Source organism: Coturnix japonica, chromosome 2 (assembly GCF_001577835.2).
Source record: "Coturnix japonica isolate 7356 chromosome 2, Coturnix japonica 2.1, whole genome shotgun sequence".
NCBI classification, from domain to species: Eukaryota; Metazoa; Chordata; class Aves; order Galliformes; family Phasianidae; genus Coturnix; species Coturnix japonica.
In genome coordinates, this window is record NC_029517.1 from 89,199,762 (window position 1) to 89,213,206 (window position 13,445).

Genomic DNA, 13,445 nt, shown 5'->3' on the forward strand with positions numbered 1-13,445 from the left:
GAGATTCCTTCAGAGCAGTGGTATCCAAGCACAGGCAAGAGACTGGCATATAGTTTGATAATATGATAAAGTAGAAGACTTTCTCACATGATCCAGCTCTGAACTTGGCTTATAAACATGTAAGAATTACATCAGAATGGGCAAAATATGTATTTGAAGAGGGGTAGAAATTGAAAACTCCCTTTTTTGTTGACAAAGAAGGAGGCTTTTATTCACAGGCAGATTTTTAAGACGTCCTGTAAATTTCTCTCTAGATCCCTTTGAAGAATCCCCCTGCCAGAGTAATGTGTCCCTGGGTATTCTACTAAAACCTGCTAATTAAAGCATTTTATTTTAAAACCTGGAGCCTAGATATCACTGACCAACACTAGAAAATATAGTTCTAGTATTGACAGTTTTCCTGTCACTGTTGTCCATCTGCTAAGTTTATTGAGGGTTTCTACAATGACTTACTTCCTTTATCAGGAATAGTAATATGCTAAACATGAGTAACTTCTGCTGAAAGGTTTTATGTTGCTTTTCTACCCCAAATGCTATTTGACCATGAAGCTAAAGTATTGCTTACTTGATATATGTGAAAACTGGATGATAACAATTCAGTTTGCTTGCTTTTACTTAAGTGATGGAACCTACTCTGTCCTGAATATCAACTTCTTAGCTTGACATAACCAAAATTAGGGAGTATTAATGCTTACCTTGTGTAGCAATGTAGTGATTCGGCCTGTGATAACCCTAAAAGAAAACAGGAAAAAAAAAAATTACAACCAGTGTGTAGCTTGCCTATGTTGCTTTAAGTAAAACTTCATTTAGAGTAATTTTCAGTAAAAGTCGTAACAATAAAGGTAATGTGCTAGATGCAAATGTTCTTTCCAGTAGGGGAAGAGCAAGGGAGAGGAAGAAGAGAGGAAGAACAAGAAGCTAATGCGTTTTCTGCAAGATACTAAAGTTGCAGCCTTGTACATTAGGGGACAGAAGTAATATGCTCTCAAAGTCCCTTGTTGGATCTGCTGAAAATGAACAGCATGAAATCTTCTCTAGCACTTGCAGCTAATGGTGTGAGATGCTCATGGAGGCTGAGATATACCTTCAAGCTATTGCTATTTAGTGCAAAGCCTATGCCTTTTTTTTTAACAGCTACGGAATGCTCAATTTGCATTCAGCCCCAGGAAGGGTAGGGGAACGTTCACTCTGTCCTCTGTGATTTATTTATGATATATTTCTGAACATGAAAAAGGAGGCTAAATTCTTTGACTAAATGCTTTAGTATGAATACACTTCACCTCTAAATAAAAACAAACAAACAAACAAACAAACAAACAAAACATAAAGGAATTCAATGTTTCTCTGATAACAAGGGCAACTTAAGCTGGCTGTGCAATAAAGACTAATACACTATGGATTCTTGCATCACTGAATAGGTTACCAATAGGGAACAATACCATTTTTATTGTGTTTGAATTTCTGATGTTACGCGAGTGTCACCTAAGGTTTAGATCACGAGCAAATATGTTGATAAACTCAGTTATGCCAGTTTTAATCTTTCAATAATGGTGAGATTCCACTGTCAGCCTTCCAAAAGAAGAAATTAAAGCTGAGGCTTGTGTGTCACTGCAATTTCTTTGTAAAAGTGCAAGAGGGACTGTAGTGATGGAAGGCTGGAAAGGATGCAGAACAATTGAAAATACTTTGAATATTACAGAAAATGCAATGTGAATTACGTAATTGGTTATATGTCATTGAACCAAAATTTGGAATTCTTTGATCTCAGAACTGCTCAGGCACCTATCAAGTAGGGCTTGTTTTTTACTGTGGTGTGCTACCTAGTATCCCTCGTGGCTGGCATTAAATGCTTCAATTTCCCAGTGAAAAAATTAAGCATGGGAAAAAATACTGAATAAATACTGCCTCCTTTTCTTTTATCCAAGCAAACTTCATAATGTTTGTGAAATTCTCTCATTGAGATGTTTGTTCTGACAACACAGCAACAATAACCCCATGCAAATGAAAAACAGCAGCTGCTTCTGTAGTAGAAAACAAACACTTCCAAAAGAAACCTGACTAGCAAGATAATAAACAAAAAATGCTATGTTTTATGGTTGTTTTTGGAATATGGCTGCAAGACTCCAATCTTTGCAATGAAGCCACCTGCTGAGAATGAGGGAAATACTGTTTTCGTTCTCACTCATTATTTCATTTAGGATGTTAGGGTACGTAGTAACAGGATGAGGGAAAATGACTTTAAACTGGAAGAAGGTAGATTTAGATGAGATATCAGGAAGAAATTCTTTACTGCGAGGGTGATGAGACACTGGAACAGGTTGCCCAGTGAGTGGAACAGGTTGCCCAGTGAGGCTGTGGATGCCCCCTCCCTGGAAGCATTGAAGGTCAGTCTGGATGGGGCGCTGAGCAAACTGGTCTAGAGGGAGGTGTCCCTGCTTATAAGCAGGGTTTGGAATGAAGTGATCTTAAAGGTTCCTTCCAACACAAACCATTCCATGATTCTTTGATTCTCTCCATCTCTCTTGTACTTACATAAAAGCAATAAAAGGTTGCTATTCTGCTTCCAATTCTATTTCCAATAGAACTTTATGGTGCAAATTCCTTACATCTTTTAGCATTTGTAGCTCAAGAACACCCACTAGCTTAAAACAAGAACAATCCCAAATGTTGGAAAAAGTTTGAGAGTGCATTCAAATCTAGCTCCTAAATGTGAACTTTCACTTTCTTTCTATGACTCCCTTCAGAGAGATTCCTTTCAGAGTTTACTCCCCTCAGAGTTTAGTGAGTTGTTCTAAGTGAATTTCCACATGCACCTTTAGCTCTTGCTGAATGTGCTACTCTTTCAAGTAGCAAGGGACCAAGCAGAAGTCCAAGCTTCACTTAATAGCTATTGAACGTACTAATAAACTATCAATAGGAGCTATCCTCAGACTGTTACAACTTCAGACTTCAGACTGTTTAAGCTGAAGAAACCTACTTTTCTCGTACAGTTCTAGCTCTTCCGTATTCTGAGAAAAACATCTCTTACATTTCTGTTTCACACTGGTTGCTAAATTTGAACTGCAAACTGTGACACCATTTTCTCAGATGTAAACAGAGATCTTTAGCCAACGCTGTTTCTTATAAAGTGACACTTGTTTTACTTAGCCAAACCTTTAGCGCTCCATGCAAATAATGAAATAATTATCTTTTCTATCCATAGATTTATGATATTAGACAGTATTGACTTTGTAATGATTTTCAATTCTAGTTCTGAGTTCATTCTTTCAACCGAAACCACCTTGTCTCTTAAAGAATTTATTCTAATGTAAAACATTAAGTTAACATGATGCAGAATGAACAAAGAAGCCACCTTCAATAATTAAACAGCCTACATATTTAATGAAATGTCTTGCTTGCATTGGAAGTACTAGTTAACAGCTGCAGAATATACTTTGAAGGCAACTTAAAAGTGCAGAGATGACAAGAGATTGCAAATCCCTGCATTAGGCATTACAGAGTTTTGTCACATTAATATGCAAACAGCTTTCTTTTAAATGTGGAATGATGCCAAGCTGTTGACAGAAAGTGAAAATAACATTTTGTTAGCCCAGATAAGCAGTAGCAGGCAAAGTAGCCACGCAGCATTGCTGGCAAAGTTTCAGCCTATTGACAGTCTGAGGAACTAACTCTTTTGATTTGCCTATTGACAAAACCACCACAACTACTTTTTGCCTTTAGTGTACACCTATCTTCCAAAGACAGTACCTTCCAACAATGTTTAGCAGCTGATATTAGCTGCTAAACAATGAAAAATGTCAGAATAGTAAAAGCTGCTTCTTAGACCACAATGCTATATTTGTTGACTATATCAGTATACGCACATCAATATAATTTCCATTGATGTAATCGGAGTTTGTTTCTCCTTCAATGGGCTGCAATCTCACTCGAGAATGATCATCTGAAACACAAACAGTGGAGAGAAAAATAAGGCAATTAAGGACATTCAGAAACAAATACGACACCAAATACTATGTTGAAGCAAAAATAATATCTCATTCTTGGCAAATTCATGGTTGGTTTTCTTTGTCCACTGATAGACTGTATACACATTTAATCTTAATTTTCAGTTTTTCTCTCTCATTTTCAATCTTAAACACCTTAAATATTTCTAATGTGCAATCCTTTGCAATTATTTTCCTTTGCCTTGATAACAACGTCAAACCTTTTGTCAGCTCAATAATTAACACAAGGTTTTCTATGGTTTAGTTATTTGGAAATGCTTATGCCAATAGTTAAAATAAATATAAATTTTTACATAAGACATACTGTCAACTCACAGTTTCAAACAAAAACTCATTATGTTTCCATAAGAGAGAATGCAAAATAAAGTAATAACAAAACTCAAGCAGTCAGATAATGACTTTGCCACTGAGGTTTGCTCCATGGTTGCCATCTGTATCTATCCAGGAATTCTACCCATTAGCAAACATTTCCAACTCTTATTTCCAAATTCCAACCCAAAACTCCAGGGTATGAATTTCTTTCTTGTCAGCTGCCTCATTTTCTTTATGACTCCACCACAGTTATTAAGAAGTGCTAGAGGCTACATGCCTCCATAGAGGAATCTCAGAAAGATGTCAGGGCTTCTTCTTCTTCAAGTATCTGGAATATGCTTCTCTTGGTTCAGAAGTGACTAAACACTATTGCTGATCCAAAATCTGTACAAGTTGTTGAAAAACAGTACTTCAAAGACATTTAAGGGTATGATGTCACTCAACTCATGGATGGAGACAATAGTCAATAGTCACTTTACATCTGCTTTATTTACTAGCTACTTGTGCTGATTACACACCTATACATTGCTGTTTTTGAAGGTCACTTACAACTAACTACAAGCATTACTGAATGTCATTATTTTCTTGTAAATATAAATAAGCACTAGAGCACAGGAGAAATCTGCTACCCATGATTTTAATAGCTAATATTTTTCAACTTACAAAAAAATCATATCAAATAACAAAAACTACTGAAAGAACATGAAGTAGCTTATAAAACCTTTGAAAGAACATGAAGTAGCTTATAAACCACTTCTTCAGAAGTAGTGTGATTGCCCACAGTGTGGAGGAGGAAAGAGAGGGCAAGTGATTCTTAAGATAACAATGTTTTACAGTGACAAGTAAAAAGGTTTTCAAATGGATGAGTAGGAAAGAAAGAGGAAAATTTGTGATTTCAACCTTTTATGCTCCAAGTCTCAGTGACTACATACCTCCAAGTCTAGTCTTCCTGGGATTCCTTTGGAAGACAGTAAGGGCATTGCTAGAGATGCATTTTTCACAGCATTGCAGCTCTAGGTAGTCCACAGCTAATATTCTGCTAGTCTGTTGTGATTTCATCACCCAACAGTCTATAAGAATGAATTTTTCCAAGGATATAGGAATACTCAATTAAATTAATCAGGTCACTCTTTTCAGCCTTCTTATTCACTTTTCCAAGACTAAAAATTTATAGAGATGCAATGTTCCATTACATAACCTATCATTGTCTGACCTTATCAAGCTACACAAGTGCTGTGCTATTCTCTGCTTAATTAAGCAATTTATCAGTTTTCTCAGAACAGAGCTTTAGCTCAAAGGCTCGTAATTCTGAAAGTCCATCTTACTTAAGATACTACATTAGAAACTTTCTATCTCTGGACGTGGTTGCTGCTTTTATCATTTTAGGACCTAATCCAGCTTCTACTGAAGTCAACAGACCCTAGAAGTCAAGCTTGCTTGGACTCATGGTATGTCTTCATCCATATTTTCATGATTTCACGCATCATTTCCTTAAAAGCATTCTTACCAGTTAAGCTCAGGCTAATAAAACTGTCTATTTATATATTTCATGAAGTACTTAGGGTCATTGGATTCAATTGTTCAAACACAAGCACTCATGCCGCTATACGTAGCTCAGCCTTCAGTTGCTAGTATGGAATAATACAATTGTTTTTGGTCCTGCACAGATGTCTGAGGTCACCTGAAATGGCAATGAATGCCTATATTTAGGCAACTAAATCCTGTCTTTGACAACTTGCATGTTGCTGAGCTACATATTGTACTCACCAAGCTTAAATTTTCCATTAACTAACAGTTTAAAAATATGACCTCCTGTTATTTCTTTTGGACTGATATATACCATGTCAGAATCTTTACTTTTTCTGTTGTATTATTTCATTTTACTCTATTCTCTCCTTGCAATTACTTATGCTTCAGATTTCACAAATCGAAATAAATTACTTCATAACTGTATCTTCATATAACCTTTTTGCCCTTTTATCTTTTTATTTTGAGAACTTCACTCAACTCCATGCTGTGTGGCAAGACTTCTTAACCAGAAAATATTCTTGAGTCAACAAAAAAGTTTTTCTGCCAATATACCTGTGCTTACACCAAATATAAACCTCAGAGACACAGAAGACACATATGCTTACAACATGTGCATTCCACCTATATCCTCTAGGCTGTCTGTCTAGATTTGTAAAGTATTTTGTTCCTATATACTTCAGCTTGCTCTTACAATTTTCTAGTTTTTGAATATTCTCTTTATCAGCTTGCTATTTTGTTACCCCTCTATCAAATTCAACTTTGCGCCGATCACTTGATCTTTCAAAATGAATTATGTTAGAATCCATTTGTCTTTGTAGAAAGTGGTAGCAAATTATGATTATAAACATCTCATTCTTGCTCCCATCACGTTACCAACAACATGTATACGCCACTCTGCAGACTGTGATCTCTAACAATCCCCTTGAGTAGCCAGACGATTAGCACACCTAGCCAATGACACTTTTCTGGGACATGCCTTGCTAATTCTTTACACATAAAGCCTTTCAGAAATGTCTCAGTTAAAACCTTTAGTTGCTTTTAAAAGCTCTGATCAATATTCACTTTTCATTGAGTAAATCCTGGGTAAGGTAAAAATGAGTACGTAACTCCTCTCATCTTGAAATTACCTCAAGATCTCTCCTGAGGAAAAGCAACAGATTTTAACAAATTCTGTGCATAATTCTACACTATTAAAGCAGACAATGAATATTTCTTGAGTTAAAAAGATTCTGTTAGCAGATTCATGCTGTTTTTAGTTGTCAAAGAGAAAGCACAAAATCTTTTGTTTTCAATATAGAAGAAACACGTTTTCTGCAGGTGATGGGACTGTGGTCATGATTCAGCTTCTTATACAGAGGCTCACAAGCTGTAGATACTTCCATACAGAGGGTAGAGTATGCTTGCAGCCAATTAAATGCACATCACTTGGGTAATGTAAAGCACGTTGCCATTTTGACAAGCTCATACATTGCTGGCAGCTTGGTGCTTTTGTTTTAGTTCCCTCAGAGAACAATAACGACTACAAGTAATAATGTAACAATAGTATCTTGGGGAAAATTTAAACAAAGGGGATAAATGGATGGAAAAAAATTACATTAAACTATTTACAGAAAAAAATATACATCTCACTGTAATCATATAATTGATGGCATCTAAGCCATCTATAGTATTTTTACTTCTTTAAACACAGTATAAATAGGCAATTTAGTAAAATGTTTTAAAAGCTAAAGTCGATACTTTAAACAGCTCTGTGGGATGAATTTTCAAAAGTGGACCGCTAAAACTATACTCTCAGGCTTGAAGCCAAGCAATCATTTATTAGCAGAAAACCATACAGCGTAATTAAGCAGTTAGCTACTCCATTTCCACGCGTCTCTTTAACTAATGACAAACTGTGGGCAGTTTCATCTCCTCTTAAGATATTGCCCTTTACTCTAGTGAATTTTAATTTGCATTATCTATGTTTTCATAGCAACATAAATAGGTAATGTTATTGATAACAATTCCAGCTAACTCTTTCTCTGAGACAAACACTGATGACTTGAAAAGTAAGCTGAAATCAAATGATCAGAGCAACATTAGCCCTCTCAGAGAGCCTACAGTAATTGCCATTGATTTGTGTATCTTTTACTTGTTTTCCCTTTGCTACTCATCACTTCCTCTGCTCAGACATACAGTACTGTAAGTCTCCTGTTTACTTCAGCCAAAGGGAGTCAAAATGAAAGGTAATGTATAAAGTGACATTAAAGAGGGGACAACTAAACAGTGACTAAAAGACCTATTGTTACAGGCTTGGACTGGAAGCAGAAGGTCACAAGAGAATAGTAAATGTAAAGCTTTGGTAATTTTTTTACACCTTCAGTAGTTACACTTAAATGGTGATAGCCATCTAATGTATTGCTGTGTCTCTCATGATAACAAGTTTGCTACGCATTAAAGACTGCCTGCAGAGAAGCAAGTAAAACCAGTTTAGTTAACACCTTTTACATATGCTTCAGCTCATCATGATATTCACATTTCCCTAGAAATCTTCATTTCCTTTTTCAGTAAACTGCATGTTCTTTTCTGACTTGGTGTTCATTTACAGCATCTCTTGCCACAGTGTTTTGCAACCTCATAATGCCAGATTTAGGGGTCACTCATCAAAACCAATGACCATCCAGTAAGGTTTTTGGATTAACAGTATATCTAATCTTCATCAAGCTTAGCAGTTTTCAGTAAAACAAATGTATTCTGTCTTTTTCCCTAGAGTCTGTTAACAGGGTAACTTATAATATCTGTCTCAGTTATCAAGGAATACTTAAGTAGCAGTACTGTCCATTCCATCAACATCCAGATCTCAATGTCGAGAGATTAACCCAGGAGACCATGACTGTTCTTCCACTAAGTTGCCAGGAGCAGTCTGGGAGCAGTCAGAGCTGAGCACTGGTTAAAAGATGTCAGTTCACATTAACCAAATGCTGATCACAGAATGGAAGATATACAGTAGGATAGTGGAGAATATACATTAAGTCTGACAGTTTTCTCAAAAAAAATAGAACTTCTTCCTTCACTTTATGTTCTTAATCAGAGAAAAGCAATATAGGCCTGATGCAAGCAAGAGGCTGGTGGCCACTCTTATCCAGTTGTGAAGATTAACACAATGCACAATTATGTTGTCAACACTTACATGCAATGATATTCCCGTATCTATTTTTCATTCTGTTCTCATCTTTCTTAGCTGAATCCCACGGTGCAGACTGTCCTTCAAAGAAACTCTAAAAAAGGAAAAGGAAGGAAAGCGACATTGAGAAATGCAAGCAGCAAGTTACCTTATGGACAAAACAAGGAGAATTGCAAACAGGGCTCATGGGTATTATTGGTTAAAGTGCAATTTAGTTGATTCTTTTGTTGAACAAAAATATAGATCTCCTATTTAAATGGCATTTATGTATAGCTCCAAATGTCATAAAAAATTTTTGACACAAAATAATTTGTGTAACAGTAGGAAGAATTATTTGCATGTAAAGTGCTTGTGATTCTTTCAAAAGTTGCATGCTTGCAACATGGAAAGCCTTCAACTTGAACTATCCAAATTCTCTGCATAGTCTTCCTCATTCATATAAATGAAGCAGATTGAGCTCCATCATCAGTGATGGAGTTGTGGTATTTGGGTGCAGAATTATACACTATACAAACAGATTTTATTTTTGGCATATCCACAAATTTTACTTATTTCTTGGCAGACAATTAAAGTATAAAAACATAAATAGGCATTAAAAAAAGGTGAATTAATGTAGCATGTATTTGTCTTCTCTAAAACACAGCTTAGACCATCAAGGTGATTTTTTGCCATAGAACAGAAATATGATTTTGTGAATGATATAATCTATCTAGTATTCATCCAACCTTTGTGCTGCAGTTAATAAATTCAATAAAAATGAGAAAATTTAAGGTTCTAAAAATACATATTTGCATTAATGAAGCAAACAATCTAGCACACAGGCAGAAAGTAAGTTTATGGTACACGTATTTGCATAATTTCTAGCTTTTCACACTGTCTCTAACTCATTTAATGTAGACACATTCTATCATTTCATACTGAAATATTCATTGTGGAGTAAAAATATTTAATTGCCAAGTGAACCAGTGGAATCCTATCAGGACAATAGCCAGCCTTAACTCATGTTTTGATCTTTTCACTGGAATGATCAGTACGATTTAATCTTTGATTCAAGATGAAAATGAAAGCACATAATTTACTTATTTTGGTGTCATTAAGTCAGAAATGGCTAAGGGAAAACATCAAGAATCTTGTGCCTCTCACAGGACCTCAACATTTTCTGACTGGTTTAAAATAGATAACATCCATGAAACAGAAGACACTGTCCTTTGTCTTCATACCTGAAATGCATTATTGTTCAAACCCCAAAGATTCCATTATCAAAGAGCATAAAAGTAAAAATAAACTCTTGATCGCTTTCGGAAGTCAATGAAACACGGGGACATTTGGTATCTAAAACAAATTTTCTTTTACTATTTTCACTAAATTGATGATTCCCAACTTAAAATTTGAAAACTCCTGAAAATACATGAATTACTTCTAAGAAGTTTGTATAGTATATCATGTATGGGAAACTGTTGATCACAGCCTGAAACTCTGATTGACCACCTGAGGCAAGCACTGAGTCAGCCGCAGGAGCACAGATGAAGGCAATTCAGCTGCGCTGCTGGAAGAGGTGGAGCCTGACTGCACCATTCCTAGATTCCATTACAGGGTTGACTGCCACTGGGGAAGGATCTCTCTCTCAAGAGATTTCTCTTTTGTGGAGTTTCACTGCAAACTTTCAACATCGGTGTGTACTATCATTTATTATTAATTATCTTTCCACTGCAATAATGTTACTTAACCAAACATACGTACAATTCTAACTTCTGTACATGTATTGATTGTAAAAACATGAGAAAAACAGAGGCCGTATCAAATGGTTTCAGTTTGTTTGCTCTATAATTTTCTGCACTTCTTTACAAAAAAAAAATAATCGAAGTTTGCAAATTGAAATGGTTAAACTTCATTACTATTAGAGATATTTTTCTTACTGATGGGATATTGCCTTTGGGTACAGCTCTAAAAATGCAGTTTCTACCACCTACTAAGACAGGGAATTTGAATGTTTAAATCTTAAGATGATTTATAATTTTGTTTCTATTTGTCAAAAAAATTGTCAATGATGAGCTGATCATTTATTGGCCAATGGCATCTTGGGCAAACCCTTCAGATCCACAGTAATCTCAGCTCAGGCTGGATAGAAATATTTTTTTCCAATAGATCAGGGCACGCTGAATAAGGAATTGCTCTCTCTGAGCAAAAACAGTGATCAATGCCACAATTTCTTGCAAAATTCACTCTCTGGAGGTTGGTGGCCTTGCTGGTGGGCAGGGGTTGGAACACGATGATCCCCGGGGCCCCTTCCAACCCAAGCCATTCTATGATTCTATTACCAGACAGCACCAAGAGATAACCATTTAAACACAAGGAGAAATGGAAATGTTCATCATGAATTCCCCAAAAGGCAGAACAAAAAACCAAACTGTTTGTTCTATCTAAAACTTGGCTGGGTATCTTCATCGGTATTTTGCCTTTCAGGTAGAGAAAATACAGAGGATTATAGTTCCCTTGCAGTCCCTGTACTAGAGACTATTTCAGAGATGACGTTATGTAGCAAGTGGTTATGAGTTTAATCCACTAACCATAACATGTGCTATTACAGAGAGAGTCCTGCTGATACAGCTTCCAAATCTACACCTTGAATCATAGAGGATCCAAATACGCACCCAGGGTCTCCCTCCTTCTCCCATCCCGTAGTAAAGAACTTTTACAAAATTATTTTAAACCAATCAATTAAATCTGTGGAGACCACTGGGAAAAATGTTTATGGTGCTGAATTCAGGAAAGATAGACAACATGCAATGCACTTGTCTGGGCAGCTCATCTGCTTCTCATCTGCTAATACATAGATTCAATTTCTCCCACCTGTTTGGAACTTCTGAAAACAATGATAAGCTTAACGAGTTCTACAAATAAAATATATCCTAACAATATATATTCAAGGTAGATAAAACTGTTTGTCAGAACACATCTATATTAAAAAATGAAAACTAGGAGATATTAACATTTCCTGCTCCTATATACTGACTTCATTTTCCTTATCAAGCATGTATCACAGAAAAAGAGCTGTAGATGTAGATCATTCTTTCTTTCTAATCAACAAGTTTGTGACTGAAATAAAAAAATCTGTCATACAGGAAGAACAGCCTATGCAGAGACCCATTTTTTTTTTTTGAACTCTTTTTGGGATGCACACACATTTCAGTGAGAGGTGTACAGAAAGGATAATTTGAAGGAAAAGATATTACGGTGTGAAAGCATAAAAAAGAAACAGTTATTGTAAAAGACAGCTGGAGTGTCATTTCCTAAATTCCCCATGTGCTACCGTTACACAAACTGCAACAGAACGATAATCCACAATGAATTATACGGAGAAATCCCATTTGTCCCACAAGTAAAGAACAGAGCAGACACCTCATAACAGATGATCTGTCAAGATCTTTCCCTACTTGTGAGAAATACATTTTTCATAGTAGAATTTTTTTTAATGTCATTTCTGACATATCACTCTCTGGGGATGCTGCTGCACAGCAGCCCACACATTATCTTTGTGGCTATTCATCCTATTTCATCCCTTAATGTTTCTTAAAAATGCGGACTATTAGGAAGAAATGCGTTTCCAAGCAGCTTCATTCCACCAAGGGCAACGGAGAACAAAAAATGAGTGTAGGACATTTCTCAAATCATTTTAAATGCATATTTCTTTAACTCAAATTGCACAAAACTTTAGCTATTTAGCCCCCACAAATTATGTGAAAAACAAAACAGTCTTCAAAACAGCTGTTGTTGCGGCAGGAATTTCAGTATTCAACATCTATTGTCATTCTGTTATTAGAAAGCATTTCAATAATCAGGAAAGAACAGTTTCTGAAAACAATGGAAACATACAGAACTGCAGAACATGCTACACGAGAACTGGTCAATAGATGAAGCAGCAGGATTGTTGTAGGATAAATGTGAACCTTTTACTTGCCTTAACTCAATGCTGCAGCGGTTTCCATTAAAAATTAAATATTTGCCAAGGGCTAATTCACTGTGACCCTCTGACTAGAAAAAAACTGCAATATCTCAAAAAAGAGAAGGAGATAATCATTGCAAATACTGATTTTTAAAAAATTATTCCCTTTTCTCATTTAAAATTCATAAGAACAGAAAATATTTGAAGGGACATATATAAAAGTACATTTATTTCTTTCTTCCAAAAAAATACTTCATAGTTGCTAGGTGACAACAGTGAAGTCTCCTACAATGTCATTTAGAAAATGACAAGCAAAGAAATGAGAAATTAAGGACACTGTAACTCCTGCTCTGCCTACTTAATAAACAAACTCATTACCCACAGGTACAAAGAAATACATATTTCACGGTGTAACAATCATAAGCCTCATTTGTAGGTCTGTTTGAAAACTGTGATTTTTTTATGACATCAAATTTGATGTTTGATTTTCCTG

At 35.8% G+C, this 13,445-nt stretch overlaps 1 protein-coding gene across 9 annotated transcripts in view; it reads right to left on the reverse strand.

Annotated features, from left to right (window-relative positions):
* PTPRM (protein tyrosine phosphatase receptor type M) overlaps positions 1–13,445 on the reverse strand; it is a 429,982-nt gene that overhangs the window by 50,555 nt on the left and 365,982 nt on the right. For all 9 annotated transcript variants that reach the window (XM_015855337.2, XM_015855345.2, XM_015855344.2 and 6 more), the window contains 3 exons: positions 9,016–9,103; positions 3,864–3,940; positions 696–732 (listed from right to left, as the gene is read on the reverse strand). In XM_015855337.2, coding sequence (XP_015710823.1) covers positions 696–732; positions 3,864–3,940; positions 9,016–9,103 — 202 coding nt within the window. The remainder of the gene's footprint in view (positions 1–695; positions 733–3,863; positions 3,941–9,015; positions 9,104–13,445) is intronic.